The 18,153-nt window shown below is 37.1% G+C and overlaps 1 protein-coding gene across 5 annotated transcripts in view; it reads right to left on the reverse strand.

Moving 5' to 3' along the window:
* The window catches only part of ARHGAP20 (Rho GTPase activating protein 20), a 140,242-nt gene that overhangs the window by 33,570 nt on the left and 88,519 nt on the right, over window positions 1-18,153 (reverse strand). For 3 of the 5 annotated variants that reach the window (XM_062196978.1, XM_062196980.1, XM_062196981.1), the window contains exons 4-8: window positions 14,583-14,732; window positions 7,811-7,852; window positions 6,845-6,929; window positions 3,493-3,570; window positions 848-914 (exon numbers count right to left, since the gene is read on the reverse strand). In XM_062196978.1, coding sequence (XP_062052962.1) covers window positions 848-914; window positions 3,493-3,570; window positions 6,845-6,929; window positions 7,811-7,852; window positions 14,583-14,732 — 422 coding nt within the window. Of the gene's footprint in view, window positions 1-847; window positions 915-3,492; window positions 3,571-6,844; window positions 6,930-7,810; window positions 7,853-10,220; window positions 10,303-14,582; window positions 14,733-18,153 lie in introns of those variants that run through there. The other 2 variants (XM_062196983.1, XM_062196982.1) reach the window with 2 other exon arrangements.

The raw sequence follows: 18,153 nt of genomic DNA on the forward strand, positions 1-18,153 counted from the left end.
TACCAATAACTCTTCAAAACAAAACCAATGCTAAAACATTTAGCTAGGTGAATAGCAAAGTGTGCTAGGCAGTGAGAGTTTTAGGAATCTAAATGGATTAATCTATTTTTTTATGATGTCTAACACTTGCCCTGTGTCTAGAACTTTGCTAAATACTCATGGATGTACTAAAATGTGAGGCTAGATTTCAGATGGTCTTACACAGGGTAACACAGTAAGTAGAGATAGGAAAAGAAAATTCAAGAACTAAATAACAGACAAATGGAGGAAAATCATTATCAAACATGCTGCTTACAGGAAAAATTTAAAATACTTATTTTAAAGGCAGGCAGAGAGTGATTGGGCTTGAGCTGGTTCACTCCCCAAATGGCCACAACAGCTGGTATTGGGCCAGGCCAAAGCCAGGAACTCTACCTAGGACTCCCATATGGGTGGCAGGGCCCAGGTACTTGAGCAATTACCCACGGCCTTCCCAGGTGCGTTATCAGGGAGTACTGGAAGCAGAGCAGTGGAACTTGGGATGCTGGTGTCACAAGCAGCAGCTTAACCTGCTGTGTCTTAATGCTACACCCAGAAAATGTGTTTTAAAGATTTAGCAAGTTAGCTCTCTTTGTAAAGTAAAACTGCAGGGAGGAAAATTTAGATTTCTCGCCCTAGACATACCATTACCCACTGATTGAAGAGATATTGTTCTACCACATAATAAATCTTTCAAGCATTTACTAACTGATATGAGATTTAATATTTAATTGTGTTTAATTTAGTATCATATTACCAATCTTCCGAGATACTTAAAATTATAATCAAATTACAATCAAAGCTATCTTAGATTTTTACAGAAACTTACCAATGAGTGGGTATGGTGCATCTTCTTTGCCAGAATTGACCCATAATTGGTAATCTTTCTCAGAGCCCTTGGAGATAAAAGAATTAAAACTCACAATAAATCTTTCACATTTGACAACTGAATAAGGACACAGTTTTTGGCATTTTTTTTTAAGCTTTGCAAAAAGAAAAACCTGGGGACAATATAAATGCTATTCAGCTTCATGAGGGTGGATGTGACTTTTGAAGATGATAGTACTAAATTCCTACAACCCATCTCCCTCTCTCTGATCCCCAGTAGAGGATTCAGAAATCTTGCTTTCTTCCCTCAGTGATCACCAAGAATCCACGAACTGCAACAGAATCAGGACCTCACTATTTAGGTAGCCCATGGAATGTGAAATGATGGCTTTTATAAAGGAAGAACAAACTGCCTAGTTATACAAGGCTTGTATTTTCTTCATAGCCCTGATATGTGCTATGTCTCTTAACTTCTCAGAGGATGCTGAACTCAACTCCAGAGACTACCTGGTTATTCAGAAAGCTAAAGGCACTGCTGTGTCTATGACTGGGAGGTGATAACTCAAAGGCTGATTGTTAGTTTAGTTGCTTTTGACCGAGCAGGAGGAGAATGACCAGGAGGTCTTGAGAAGTTAGGTGGCTGGCACGGTCTGCTCTGGCTTTAGTTTGGGCAAGTCCATTCCTGGGAACAGAAAGGACAAGAGCCATACTTAGAGAATAGGCTCAGTAATGGAAAACTATTTGCTAGTAGAATTATAACCCAGCAACACTATAAATCCCATTAAAGAAGTAGTATTAAACTATACAGTTTTCTGAATCTACATTTTACATGAAGCTAGAATAGGCAAGTCTGTTGGAAATATTTAATATACATACATTTAACTTCTGAAGAAAAATTATGGACTTGCTCTTATAATTCAGTGTCCAGTTATGGAGAATACCATATAGACTTCTCCCCATACTCCACCTCCAATATAGCTTATTCATAAGTTCCTCCCTGTCCCATCCCCAGTGGAAAAATTTTAGTGCAAATAGGAAGAACAATTAATAGAAGTCTTCCTTTTATGTAGTTTCTGAAAACACTGTAATAATCCTTTGGAACAGGTATAAGAAAATAACTTTACTTCCTACTTAACTGCATACACATATTTCAGTCTCAGATGGATCACATTATCCAAAGGGAAAGCCACAGATAAGTTAGTCATGTCATTAGTCTCTTTTCCTATCCCTAAAATTATCCACTGTCTTCTGAAATATATTCATAAAAGAAATCAACACAACTTTACCCAGCACACACAAATTTAATTACATTTAAAATATATTACTAAATTTAACTAAAATTTATTACCACAAATTTTGGTTGGCCTGAGTTCTTAAGGGCTATTATAGCACTGTGCACAAGCAAATATTAATACAATGACTAGTACTATGCCATGTCTTAAATATGTGTCATATCACATATCAGTTATTTTAATATTTATAGAGAATTTCACTCAAAGAATTGTGTTGTTCAAGTGCTTTCCTTAGTCTCTATCCTTCTGAAAGTTTCTCCCTTTAATGAAAGCACTAATTGTGTGCTGTTTTTATAACTGGTAGGGAGGTGATGAAATGAGCCTTCCAATTCTTATCTTCCTAATCTCATCTTCAAACATTTCAATTTTCCTCACTAATAAAATTTCAAAAACTCATCTTTGCCCTAGAAAATAGAAGAGTGTGGTATGTACTACAAAGCTCTTCAAATCCATGATTTAATTCAAAGTTTGCTTTTTTTTGGCAGTTTGTTAGAGGTACCAGCCATCTGATTCTCAGGACCTGCAATCAGACAACATGGCTTCTTGTCATGTGTTATTAAAATTTGAGAGGCCGAGGGAGAGATGCACACACAGAGAGAGCTCTCATCTACTCATTCACTCTCCAAATGCCTGTAACAGCTGGACCTGGGCCAAGCTAAAGCTGGGAGCTGAGAACTCCATCCAAGGCTCGCAGAGGAGTAGCAGAGAACCAACTACTTCAGCCACCACTCTGGACTTTAGGGTCTGCATTTGCAGAAAACTGGAATCAGGATCCAGGACTGGGCATTGAACCCAGGCACTCTGATTTCGGATGTGGACTTCTTGATAGGCATCTTACCTGCCAGGCTAAACCCCTGTCTCTAGCCATATGTTCCTTATGTAAAAATTCTGCTACAGAGTGAATCCTTCAGAAGTCATCATCCTAACACTGGTTGAATCCAGGGTAAAAACAGGGTAATGAATAACAGAGGGGAGGAGAACAAAGGGAGGAGACACAGGAAGAATAGTGGCGGGGGGAGGGAGCAGCAGGGAGAAGGCTAGACTTTATCATGCATCATTCACCCTAATTTTTTTGTAGAAGTATATAACACAATAAAAATACATATTATCTAAAATTATGTTTTTCAGGTTTATAGGTTTTAAAATAGAAGAATTATATTAACTAATAATTAAATAGCTAAAATAGAAGAATTATATTAACTAATAGCAAAGCTTTACTATATTTTCTACATTTTTGGAGACAAAATATGATTTTCTATCTGTAATAAAAGCTGTATTATCATGGATAAAATTCACAAGAATCTAAAGTATAAAATTAAAAATTTAATTAAGAATATCTAGCAGAATAACTTACAGTTATCCCTAGCATTGGTAATGACATGTTGATAACGTCATTCACTGTATCTGAATTCATTACTGTTATAGTTTTAGACTGTAGAAAAAAAAAGAAATACAGATATGAATAAAAATTTTTTTAAAACAAGTAAACAAAGCTATCAAGGCTAAATGATTATCCAAAGGCAAATCTTGATTTCAAGTGTGGACAGAGTAAAGCACAAGACTTCAGCAGAACACAAGCCCTTGATTATAACTGGCTTTCATACTCTTGTGATGTTACATACTTTAATAAGCATTTATTTCTTTTAAAATGAATGACATACGGCTTACAAAATAAAAGAGCGCTTCGAAAAGTTCACAGAAAATAGAATAAAAAGTTTATTTTGGTGCAAAAACATTTGATCCATGCGTATTTTTTTCATTATATGAATTTTCCATGACCTTTAAAAAATTATTTAAGAGATCAACACAGATAAAGACAGACCTCTCATTCTCTGGTTCACTTACCAAATGTCCACAAAAGCAAAGGCTAGACTGGGCTGGCCTTAAGTCGGGAACTCAATCCAGGTTTCCCATGGAATTGGCAAGGACCCAGCTACTTCAACCATCACTTTCTGCCTCCCAAGGTTTTCATTAACAGGACACTGGAATCCAGAGTGGAGCTGGGACCGGAACCCAGGCACTCTGAAGTGTGATACAGGTGTCTCACGAGGTGACTGAACTGCTGCACCAATGACATACCACTCTGTGAACTTTTGGAAGAACCTTCTCTGCAGGAATTTAAACATTTTTCTTTTTGACACTAAAATACACAATGTTTCATTCAATTTGCCATGAACTTTTTGAATAACCCTCCTATAACAGCTTCAGCGTGGCAGAAAAAGACTCAGTATGTTTCAGAGATTATACATGGGCCTTCTTCCTCTCAATCTGCCCCCTGCCAGAAAAAATCATTCAGACTAGTGTTCTGCCTTATTTCCATAAGGCAGATAATAGTTAAAAAGGGAGACAGCTGGATCTTTATAAATTACTTCCTGAGTACTGTTTTCTTTGAATGGGGTTTTATTTCTTTGCATGGTATAAAATCAGTTTACGTAAAATCAGAGTAAGAATTTGTAACAAAAGGCGTTTAAAACACTGAATAAAAAACCACTACTAATTTTTAAAGACCCACTACTTATTTAGTATTTTCTATGTGTCAGGGACTATGGCTACTAAGATTTTCACTACTGAAATTTCTAGAGTGTGGTAAAACAACTGAAAATTTTAGAAAGCTCAATTCTATTACCAACTCTGCCATTAAACAGGGTATTTATAATACTTCTGTGTTAAACCATATTGAGAATTGCTACTAAAAACAAACACAATTTGCAACAAGTAGAAAAGGAATTAAGATTCTCAGATATCTACAGAGCTCACAGAATTCCAAAAGACATTATTTAAATAAGACAATACCATGCTATCTAAAATATTTTTTCTGTACACACAGATTTACACATAATTATCAGATAAGTCAGCAATGAGCATAAATGTCTATAATTGATATAAAAATAAAGCTAAGTGAGTCCATTGATAATTCAACACTAATCCTTCTATTATAGTATTTCTTCCCTATGAGCAAAATACTTCACAGGACAAACTGCCTTGAAAAGTTAATTGGATTTTTAGTTACATTTCTTGTAGCTAGAAAGATTATGCAAAAGTTTGTTAGATTGTACCAGGGAGGGCTGAGTGCACCCAACTGAATTTATTTCTATCAGAGTTTTTAAAAGCATGCTACATACTTAACTTGAGATGAAATTTCAAAACAGCTTCTGCTTCTACAGTTTCTTTAAAGTCTGCAAACCCTTCCATTCAATTTAAAGACATTCTTTCGCTAAGTTTTTATAAAGTAAGGAATCTATATTGTCAATTAGCTAGCTTCTAAGATAATTTTTTTCCTTAACTTTGGGCACATTTGTATGAAACTACAACTATAGGATTATATTATCCTCTGCATGGTTTTCTGGTAGATAAAACAAATGAATTTCAGCACATAGAGCTCCTTGGCTGGTAAACAGGTAACAAAACAAAACAGTCAAAGCTGAAAATGTGGCTATTCTGTTCCATGGTAGCAAGATGAACTGACAGGCTGTGCATAACTAAAGGCCAAGGATGAAGAATCTTCTCCAAAAGGCACTCCTATTTGGAGGGAACACTCTTCCCAGGCACAGGGATCCCTGCCAGGAAAGCTACTTCACAGAGCAAAGGACAGAGTGTGTCACAGCACCCCTGACTTCTCCAGGACACTAGTGATAAATACAGGATCTCTCTCTGACTGCATTTCTTATTGCTTTTTCTGAAGTGAGAGTTGGGCATAAGTGCTTTCTCAAGCATACACTTGCCAAAAAGTGTTAGAAACCAGTTCAATGGATTTTCCAAGAAAATCTTGAAAGTAACCAACTGCCACAACAACTGAACCAAAGCAGGCAGAAACAACAGCGTTGTTTTGTGTTTTACTTTGCTAAAAGAGATCTCTGGTAGGCTCATATCATAAAAATTTGAGTATTTTTTGCCCCCAGGCAGTGACATCTGGCATTCAGGAGTTGTTCAGAATATTTGCATAACTTTTGCTTTTGGCCCAAACTAACTGTTTTGCACTATATATTTTTCCACACACAACACTATTCTGTGATCCAAAGCTGCTGTGAAGCATGGCATCTGTAGTCTCACAAAAATAATCATAAATTTCCATCTTGTTCATTACCAATAACATCTTGGCTCTTGTACTGAAATTTCAGTCATCAGAATTACATGTGCTAATAGAGTGTTAAAGACTTAATAATTACTTGACCAATATGATAAACATTGTGAGGCAGAATCATGCTAATCCCTTATAACTGTCATCTCTCTAAGATCATCATCTCTTTCTTAATCCAAGGAATTCAATCCTTAACAAAGATGAAGACGTTTTCAAAACCACTCTCTATTTAAGAAGTGAAAGTTGGGAAAAAATTGCTTGATACCAAAAAGAAATACCTCCTTGTAGAAATAGCTTTACTGTATAAGCCTCTGCAAATGCTAATGAAAAGATCCAGAGAAACAGTTGCCAGAGGGAGAAGGAGTCCTCTGACAAGCAATATTCTCTCCAAGTATGAATATTAAATACTGCAGTGAATGTTAATTTCTCTAGGGTTTACTTTTCACATATACAAAGACATGCAAATACCCTAAAAATGCATCCCCCACCACAGTATTTCTAAATGCCCACCTTCCACAGCATGTTCAGTTTGTCTTGTCTGCCTGACTACCTGTCCCTCTTGTTACCCATAATGTTTTGGCTTAGGTGCTTGGAATTAAATTTTCTGGCTTAGAAACACAACACTTACATAGGCACAATTCCCAATGTCCTTGGCGAAGATTTTGAGGGGAATGCTCTTCGGGTAGTCCTTTTCTTTCTCTAGATTGATGTATCTAATCAAATGCAACAACAACCCGAAACAACACTGCGTCAGATGGCATTCACTAGTGGCTTATTTTTAAAGTCAATCTATTGTGCTAATAGTTTCAATATACTTATACGCTATTTTTAAAAAGGCACATGGGAAGACTTAGCAAAGTCATTTTATATTATGGGTTGAAAGGGAATAAAATTTTCTTTCAGGACATTAGGCAGAGGCACAAAAAGAATGCAGTATCCATGAGGAGTGAGGATGGAGAAGTGTAACCGGGCCACCACACCTGTGGATGCTCCCCCTCCCTTCTCTGGAGGTTTGGGAACTTACTGTAGAGTGTAGGGGCTTATATAATACTTTACTAGGCCAAACCAAAACAATGGTTTTTACTTCTCATTTAGCTTTCCAGTCAAGTGTAAACCTTGGTTATCCCAGAGCTTGGGGAGAGGGAAAGGTGAAAGGAGGGAAGCACTGTAGGTCTGAAAGAGGAGCCCAAGCTGACCACTTCAGTCTGTGAAATGGCAGGGATAATCCTTGACTTGTGTGCACTTAGCAGAAAACCTCCCCTTTATGGAAACGTAATACATACTTTGAGGAAACTGTTCGTTCTAACTGGTAGGTTGGAACTCAGAAAGAGATGGGAGAAATTACTAATTTTTGTCTCAGATGATTTAACTAGACCTCAGTGTTTGCCTTCCTAGAAAGTGAGAAACACATGTAATGAGAGAACATTATTCAAAGTAGTAGGTAGTGTACAATCTAACCAACAGCTTATTCTGAGGGCAAATGAACAATTTCTACTAAGGAAAAGGGGGAGAATTTGGAATATTTCACTGCAGAATAGGTTGGAATTTGCATAGTATATGTAAAAGATTAAAAATATAGATATTGAAAAAGTACCTCTGAAGAAGAGAGAGCCATTTGTCCTTTTGTTCTGGAGAACTGCAATCAAAGAAAATGCGAGAGACATGAACAGCCTGTTGTTACTGACGTAGGTGCACAGACAAGCTGCAACCTTGGCAAAATTGTGTTCTGGAGAACACTGTGGTGACAATGCCCTTAGGAAAAACTACATAAGTCAAATGTAGTTTTATTAAATCCATGGATGGTATCCAGACAAACGTGCTTTCCTATTTTACTGCTCTTTTCCGAGTGGTATTACCAATGGGAGGTACCTGTTACAGTGGAGAGGGAACTTAAATTGGAATTTACACACCTAGTTTCAAAATTATATGCAAACCAGAGGATCATGGCAAATCACCTATCCTTGCTAAGCCTAGGTTTCGTTATCTTTAAAATGGGGTTGATTATCTCAGAGTATTTTTGCAGTGTGAAATGCCATACATACAGAAATTATGCTCAGTGTTGAGATTAAAGAAGAATTTGGTAATATATGGAAATATCTTGAGCCTGGAAACCAGTTTTTTGTCAGAAAAATAAATTTTTAATATATTAGGACAGAATTTTTCATAGAAAATTTACTATTACTATAACCTGGTTAAGATTAATCCATTGACAACAAAATTATTAGTTTTCCTGCTGTCATTGCATAGTTTTTTTAGAGAGAGAGAGAGAGAGAGAGAGAGAGAGAAAGAAAGAGAGAGAATGAATCTCTTCTATTTGCTGGCTCATTCCCAAATGGCCACAACAGTCAGGGCTGAGCCAGGAACTCCATCTGGGTCTCCCACATGGGTAGCAGGGGCCAAGCACTTGGACATCTTCCATTGCTTTCCCAGGTGTGTTCACAAGGAGCTGGATGGGAAGTGGAGCACTGATATGCAGCATTGGTCTCATTGCAGTTGGTGGCTTGACCCACTGTGCCACACACCAGCCCCTGTATTTAATTCTTAAAGATAAGAGTAATTTAAAATATATTCCCATATGGTCTTGTCAGTGAAAAGCTTTAAAAACCATATTTCTAATCTCTTGAGAGAATCTTCTAATCTCTTTATGTAGTTTTTTATTTCTCTAAAAAACACAAACACCCTACTTTTGTTGTTGTTCCAGAAAAATACTTCATAAATATTTGTAATTTGTTTCTTTGTTGCTTAGCCATTTTCTTCATAAGAATCTTCCATGGTTGGTCATCAGAATGTATATTACATCATTTTTTTAAGCACTGACCACACAATTTCCATCTTTCAAAATCCCTTATTATCTGTTTCTTAAACCAGACTGTGTTAGGTTCATTTACATCAAATCTTGATTTGGCAAAAGTCTGTTAAAAATAGATGAGAATTTTTCTTCAGATTCATTATCAAGTTAAAAAAATTCTTATCTCCTTATAATATTTACCATTATTTTGACTTTTAATTGACATATAATAGAGAAAACTGTACAAAGCTTAAGTGTACAGCTTAAAGAATTTTTACACACTAAACACATCCATGTAATCAGCATCTACCTTGGCAGATCTCTTTATGCTTTTCTGTAGATCCTAGGTTTCCACTCTCCTGAATCACAGCAGAGAGTACATCTGCTTGTTTGGGTACTTCATATAAATATAAACTACAGTATACTACTACTGTGTGTCTGGTTTCTGTCATTCAACATTGTGCCTGTGAGATTTATTCATATTATTGTGTGCAGTGTTTTAGATCATTCATTCTCACTGCTGTGTTTCACGGTTTGCATATATAACATACACTTTAAAACATAAATTATGTTTTAAAAAGTATGTCTTTTTAATTCATAGAGATTGTATAATCTTGCATTTTCCCCTTTCTCCTGCGTGATACAGAATCCAGGGCTCCAGTTCCCTTAGTAATTCTCAATATCAGTCATTTAAAGGACTCCATAATCAACACCAATGTCAGAGTTTCATAAACACCAAAAGCCCACTGAAAGAGATAATAATAGAATCCTGGAGAGGAGGAAGCAATGCATCCTAGAGACAGAACAAGACAAGATGGATTCTTTCACATTATGGATCATCCCTCAGAGGAAGCTGGGAGCCATACTTCACTCAGTTAAGGTGCCCTAAGGAAATAGAACCTGCAAGAAATGGTGTTACATGGCAACTTGGAAGGCTGAGTCCTAAGCACCAAGATTTTTATATCTGCTAACAGGCTTGTCTCCAACATCTCTGATAGGAAAGGGGAGCTCAGGGCAGACAAAGGTGTCAGCAATGACAACCAGAGACTGAAGGGCAAAAACCTTACATCTGTTTTAGGAAGGAAAGTCTCCTGTATTTGGACTCACCGAAAGAAAACAAGGGTACCAACAAAGTCGCAAATTTGATTTCCTAGCAGCTGGCACAATGAGACTTTTAAGGTGAGCTTTAATTTTATCTATAAATAAATAAGCATACCTCAGTTTGAAGTCTAAGAATCATACTAGGTACTTAAGTTAAAATATTCTTCTGATTCCTCTTGTAGACAGATCATTGTCAGATTTAAGTATTTCCTGTGTCTTCTGAACAGTGTTCCCAGTGTATCATATAGTTATCTGTAAAATCAAGGTGTAGCACCTATTTTTCCAGTAGACACAGATCGCAGGTATGTGAATCAAAGTACAGGCAGTGGTAGAGATATGAAATTCCTTTGAACCTTTTTGGATCTGCTGTTACTGCTCTGTTTCCCAAAGTAAAGCATGGAAAGGTCATGCGGATGGCTCACTTTCCCCATCTGACTCCACTGGGAATTCCTGCCAGATTCTGGCAGTTGTTTTCAGTCTTGGATTACAAAGCTATTATTAGTTTTTACTTTTTTTAAAATAGATATTATAGTAACTGGGTAGAAGAGAATGTTTTTTGAGCTGCTAGCCTTATGGAATTGTAAATGAATCATGACCTCTATCTTCCTAGTATTTAATCAAGAGATAACACAGCATTTCCAGTGGTCTTATCCCTTCCTAAAGATTCAAACTTCCTTCTGACAATATTTCACTTTAGCCTGAAAAATTTTTAACATGTCTTTTGTAGAATAGGTATGCTGGAAATAAATTCTTACAATTTATTCACCTTCAGTTTTGAAGGATAATGTAGCTGATATTGTATTCTAGGTTGAACATTTTTTTCCTAACAGTTTAAAAGATGTTCCACTCACTTCTGACTGCCAAAGTTTCTTTTCTTTTTCTTTTGCCATTTTCTAATGAAAAGTCCACAATAATGCAAATGGTTGTTCTCCTACATATAATGCATTGTTTTACAACATGACTGTTTTCTTCATATTCATTCTGTATGGGGTTCATGAAATTATTGAATCTATACATTTATGTCTTTGAAAAAAAAACTTCAAAGGTTTTAAATAATTATTTCTTCAAATGTTTCTTCTAGACCATTCCTTCTTTCTCCTATTCCTGGGATTCCAATTATGTGTTTATTATGCATTTTTGATAGTTTTCCACAAGTCTCTGATGCATTTGTCCTTTAAAAAAGCTTTGGGGCTTGTGTTGTGGAGCAGTGCCTATGACGCCGGCATCCCATATGAGCACCAGTTTGAGTCCCAATTGCTTCACTTCTGATCGAGCTCCAAGATAACACACCCAGGAAAGCAGTGGAAGATGAATCAAGTACTTGGGTCCCTGTCACCCAATGGTGAAGGCTCCTGCCTTCAGCCTTGTCTAGCCCTGGCTATTGTGGCCATCTAGGGAGTGAACCAGTGGCTGAAAGATCTGTCTTCCTATTACTCTCTGTAAATTCGTGTTTCAAATAAAGAAATCTTTTTTTAAAAAAAAATCTTTGTTTTTCAGACTGCACAATTTGTATTGGTGCATCTTTAAATTCATTGAATTCTCTCACTTCCATTCTGCACAAGACATTTTAACTTACTACAGTGCAGTTTTCAGTTGTAGAATTTTCATTTGGCTCTCCTGCGTATTTTCTATTTCTCTGCTGAGATTTCCTATCTGCTCATTAATTTCAACTGACTTTCCCTTTTACCCAGTATGCATACTTAGAAAAACTGCCTTTTTTTTTTTTTTTAATTCAACACATGGGTCATCTCAGGGTTGACCTTTCTCTGATTATCTTTTCTCTTTCTTCTTTATAAGTCAAGAAATTTTATGCTGTATTCTTGACAGTATGAACGCTTTGTGTTGGTGACTGCATTCTGTGTTGTTTTATTTTTTGTTTCAGCAGGAAACTAACTTGATAGATCAAGCGACAAACTATCTCACCTGTGGTAGGCAGGAAACACTCAGTTCAGCTCTTTCAGTCTCACCTTCAAGCTGCTTCAACTACATCCCATGCATGTGGAGCTCAGTGATCAGCCACAGATTTGGACAGTGTCTGTACACGGAATCTGGAGCCTCTCTTCTCTGAAGTGCTTCCTTTTGAGACCTTTCCCCATCACTTCCTAATAATTGTGACTGACTCTAGAGTCTGTATTCTTATTTTTCACCCCAGAAAATTGTTGGTTTTGTCAGTTTTAGTGACCTGCGTGTCATGATGTGACGGCAGACTGCCTTGAGGCTATGGCCTTAAAACTAGAGATGTCAATTTGTGCTGGTACCTCTCAATGCCTCTCCAAAATGTACCAACTTTTGTTCACTCCTCAGACCCCTCAGAGAATAAACTGTTCGCATATTTTTAATTGTAGAGTGGCCATTCTTTTGAGTTTACTCTGCCATACCAAAGGCAGAAATACCCAACACTTCATTTTTTAAAAAATACAACAACTTTGAAATAATTTTAGATTTCCAAAAACTTTACAAAGGTAAAATACACAGAGCCCTTGCATATTTCTCCTGAACTTTCAGTTTCCCCTAGTGTTACTATCTTATATTATCACGGCCTGTTTCTCAAAACTAAGGAATTGGTACTGGCATAGGACCATTAACTAAACTCCAGGCTTCACTGAGATTTTACCAGTTTTTTTCTCCATTCTATTCTCTATTCTATTCAGTTCTAGATGCCAATCCAGGATCTTCTTAGTGACTGATCTGTGACAGCTTCTGTCTTTCCTGTTTTTTGACGTTGTCAGTTTTGGGGACTGGTTAAGCATCTTATACATTTCTCAATTTGTGTTCAATGGATGTTTTCTTCCTAATGAAACTGGGGTTATGGGTTTGGGGGAGAAATATCACAGAAGTAAACTGCCCTTTTTATCATATTGTACCAAAGACTTCATAATATCCACATGACCACTGGTGATGTTAACCTTTGTCATTTGGTTAAAGAACCATAGTTTGAGCAAAATAATTCATGTAAAATATGTCATCACACTGCCCACTCTTCTTAAAAAAGGGTCCTGGAAATTCCTTGATGAAAAATGTCATGTAGTCACCTCCCTCACACTTGAAATTATTCCCTTTCTCCTGTAACTCCAAGGAAATTAAATTAATAGAAAGTGATATTATGTACAGAAATCTGTCACAGAAAGAAGATATGCAGAGGATGATACAAATACACATTCCTTCCATAAAAGCTCTTAAAACCTTGTGGTAGGCCAAAAATCCAAATGCAATTTAATGACATACTTTTCCCTTATTAGAAGATTAACAGTTCTGAAAATTTTAGTCATTGGCTCTAGAACGATGTCTGAGGAGTTTGATCAGAATGGAAAGAGAAGCAGGAATGAAAAGGACCATGTGCAACCAACTCCTCAATTGTACAACAAACACTACAGTAGGGACACATTTGTTTAAAATTGCAGTTTTGCTATGCTCACCCTGAATCCAAAAAATGCAATTAAGCAGGTTCAGGACAAGATGGCAATTATTCTGTATTCATACCTTCTCTAACTCCATCCCAGCCTTTGAAAGTCTTGGGAAGCTTCACTTTTTCAGGTCATAAATTTTCTTTTACTGTGAACAGCTCTACAGATACCAAAGACACTGATGTACAATTCAGGCAGCCCAATATTTTGCAACATTAATTTTATTTGTATAGTGGAAAACTATTTCTTTAGAAAATTTGGGAGTATAGACCAGCTACTCAAACTTAATTAAGCTATTTTATAAAATGTGCTTTCCTGAGAGTTTATTTCAGAGTTCTGAAGAGACTGACAATACTTGAGAGCTCAGTATGTAAAACATACACCTACACATTAGAGAGGGTGATATTCGAGATGAGGTCTTAGGGAGACCCCTCTGCCTCTCCCTTTCCATATATCCTCAAGTTCCTGTCCCCCTAGTAGTTTCATTAAAGCCCCTTTAATAATCATTGGTCAAATGAGGGTAAATGACTCTAAGAGTTCCAAATATTTACCATTAAATTTTCATGTATTTTAAGCAAAAGCTCTGAGAGAAACATAAGTCACACAAGCATCTTTGTTAGGTATGTGTCTGTCAAAATATAAAATATTGGGGCCGGCGCCGTGGCGCAGTAGGTTAACCCTCCACCTGCAGCGCCAGCATCCCATATGGGTGCCGGTTCTAGTCCTGGCTGCTCCTCTTCCAATCCAGCTCTCTGTGTGGCCTGGGAAAGCAGTGGAGGATGGTTCAAGTGCTTGGGCCCCTGCACCCACACGAGAAGCTCCTGGCTCCTGGCTTCTGGCTTCGGATCAGTGTAGCTCTGGCCGTTGCGGCCATTTCGGGAGTGAACCGGCAGATGGAAGACTTTTCTGTCTCTTCTCCCTCTCACTGTCTTTAACTCAACCTCTCAAATAAATAAATAAAATCTTATAAAAATAAGATGAACTACTGATGTAATCTGCAATCAGAATAAAATATCCTAGACCTTGGCACAGCAGTTAACCCAGGTAAACATAGGCCAAGTTGAGCTTCTTACCTGAAAGTGGCCACAAAGTTCACTGTGGGCCAGCCCAAGACAAAGGATTTCATGGCATTGGTGTTGCCTTCTCCAACTTCATCCACACAGTTCGCTGTCCACATATCAGTTAATTTAATTTTGTTTTTAATCTTAAAGTTATTATTATATCTAGAAAAAGACAAAAACAGGACCTCTTGTTATTTTGCTTCTTAAATTTTAAGATAGTGTCTGCACAGTTTTCATTAACTGTGGGCAACCGATATCTTCTTATTCATTATTTTTATCTTCAGGGCTTAGTCAAGGTAATTGTAACACAGTTGGCCACCTCTGCTCAGAAGACTTTGAAACATTTTGTGAAACATGAAGTCCTCATTCTCAAATTTATATCAGTGAAGAGCCATGAACTAGCCATTTTGTTTTTATATGTGCAGAATACTGCATTTGGATCAAAAATCACATTGCACACATGTACTGAAATGTCACGGAGGCCAGAAATATGTATAATTATTGTTAGTGAAAAATTTGAAAAGTATTCCTGTTACAAAAAATTAAGTCATTTATTACTTATAACACTTATTTTCAAAAAATTGAGGGGCAAATATAAAAATACATGATTTATTGAAATGTTCAAAAAATGTTCATCTTAGGAGAAAGCACTGTCTGGAATTAGAAGAGTTTGTAATACATTTTCAGTTGAATGCTAAGTTTTAGCCTTTAGAAGCATAAGTTATTTTCTTAAGATTTCTTTCAGGGACTGGCGCTGTGGCATAGTGGGTAAAGCTGCCACCTGCATTGCCAGCTTCCCATATGGGCACCAGTTTGAGACCTGGCTGCTCCACTTCTAATCCAGCTCTCTGCTATAGCCTGGGAAAGCAGTAGAAGTTGGCCCAAGCCCTTGGGTCCCTGCACCCACAAGGGAGACCAGGGAGAAGCTCCTGGCTCTTGGCTTTGGATTGGCTCAACCCTGGCGTTGCAGCCAATTGGGTAGTGAACCAGCGGATGGAAGACTCCCCTCCCTCCTCCGCTCCCTCTTTCTCTGCCTCTCCTCTCTGTGTGTAACTCTGACTTTCAAGTAAATAAATAAGTCTTTTTAAAATAAGATTTTTTTCAATCATTTTCCCTTATATTCTGGCAAAAATGAAAATATGTAGCCTAAAAACAGAACCTAAACTGAAAAAAAAGTAGGCCTGACACATTTATCCATCTTTGGGTACACAGACCAATGTACTTTAAGTCAGCAGTGAAACTGCTTTTGAACAATCTCTACCTAATCCTCCTTAGACTTCTGATATGGAAACCACCATATCTCTTGACCTAATTGACACATTTAATGCTGCTGCTGAGCCTTAGAACTTAAATAGAAGACATTAAGAAGGATAAAGGAAATCTTGGGTATATCCTTATATTCACAGCCATTTATATAAACACTAAAAGCTAAAATGAAATCAAAGAGATCTTATACAGAAGTATCCCTAATATTCTTCTAATTCATGGAGTATTTAATGCTAAAACTCTTCAAAAGCATTTATAAAATGAAGGAACTATATATGTATGAAGAGTAATCTAGAGTCAAGGCTGCTACGAGGATACACTGAATTAGAGTATAACAGAAAAGTGCCTTAAGGTACAATGGCTTCTTTCTATAATTTTGTTTTAGTGTTTTTTACCCTACTGCCATGAAACTATATACTTTTTGTGTGTGTGAAACAGACTTGATTACAGACAAAATCTCATTTTTTCTTATACTATATATTTTTAAATTTAATTAAAAAATTTTAATTAGTTTTTAACATTCAATATGATTTGTCAATACAATTCTAAGAACATAATGGTATTTCCTTCCTCCTTCACTCTGCTTTCTCTCTCCTACCCTTCTGTCTTCCCCCTTTCTAGAATGTTTCTTTTTTGGTCTCTGAGATAACATGTTTTAAATTTACATGAAAAAGGTTTAATACTTCACCAAACAGGAAATTTATCTGGTAAAAAGCAAAGTGACCCTAGTTTAGTGGGAATACGGACAACAGCTATAAAATAATAATTGAATGGAAAAATGACCACTTTACCCATATATAGTAAGTTTTAAAGTAGTCACAGATTATTAAAACTATAGTTGTATAACATTCTTAACCACTGGTTTGACAAAAGCATATAACAAAGATTTATAAAAATATATTTACAGCAATACTGATATACACAGGCATATATTTCTTTTTTAAAAATTTTAGCTCCTACTTATAATGGAGAAAATGCGATATTTATATTTCTGGGTCCAGCTTATTTCACTCAACATGATGTCTTCTCATTGCATCCATCTTGCTGAAAATGGTAGAATTTCATTTTTTTTATAACTGAATAGTATTCCTTTGTGTATAAATATCAACTTTTTAATCCATTAATCTGATGATGGATACCTTGGTTAATTCTAAATTTTGGCTACTGTGAACAGTGCTGTTATAAACATAATGATGTAGGTATATTTTTGATACCATGTGTTCATGTACTTTAGGCAAATATCCAGAGTGGGATTGCTGGATCATATGGTGATTCTATTTCGAGATTTGAAGAAATCTTCACACTGTTTTCCACAGTGGCTGCACTAATTTACCTTTCCACCAACAGTGTATAAGTGTTCCCCTCTGTTTATATCCTCACCAGCATTTGTTATTGTGTGGTTTTTTTTTTTTTTCCTGACAGGCAGAGAGGAGAGAGAGAGAGAGAGAGAGAGAGAGAGAGAGAGAGAGAGAGAGAGAGAGAAAGGTCTTCCTTTTGCCGTTGGTTCACCCTCCAATGGCCGCTGCAGCCAGCACGCAGTGGCTGGCGCACCGCGCTGATCCGAAGGCAGGAGCCAGGGGCTTCTCCTGGTCTCCCATGGGGTGCAGGGCCCAAGGACTTGGGCCATCCTCCACTGCACTCCCGGGTCACAGCCGAGAGCTGGACTGGAAGAGGGGCAACCAGGACAGAATCCGGCGCCCCGACTGGGACTAGAACCCAGGGTGCTGGCGCCGCAGGCGGAGGATTAGCCTAGTGAGCCACAGCACTGGCTGTTACTGTGTTTTGAATGTTAGCCATTCTGACAGGTGTCAGCTTATATGTCATTGCGGTTCTGATTTGCATTTCCCTGATGGCTAGTGATTTTTTCATATATTTGTTGGGTCATTTACATTTCTTCTTTTGAGAATTGTCTACTGAGGTCCTCTGCCCATTTCTTAACAGGAATGGTTGTTTTTTTGTTGCTAAGTTTCTGAAGTTGCTGATATATTTGGGATATTAATCCATTGTTGGATATATAGCTTGCAAATATTTCTTCATATTCAGTTGGGTGTCTCTTCATTCTACTGACCATTTATTTCCTTTGCTGTGGAAAAGCTTCTGAGTTTGATATAGTCTCATTTGTTGAGTTTTGCTTTTGTAGCCTGTGCTTTGGGGGTGTTGTCAAGGAAGTCATCCCCTACACCAATGTCTTAAAGTGTCTCCTCTCTGTTTTCTTCCTGCAACGTCATAGTCTCAGGCCTTAAATTTAGGTCTTTGATACATCTTGAGTTGATTTTTGTACATGGTGATGGGTATGGATCTAATTTCCTTCTTCTAC

Source organism: Lepus europaeus, chromosome 7, assembly GCF_033115175.1.
Source record: "Lepus europaeus isolate LE1 chromosome 7, mLepTim1.pri, whole genome shotgun sequence".
Lineage (NCBI taxonomy): Eukaryota > Metazoa > Chordata > Mammalia > Lagomorpha > Leporidae > Lepus > Lepus europaeus.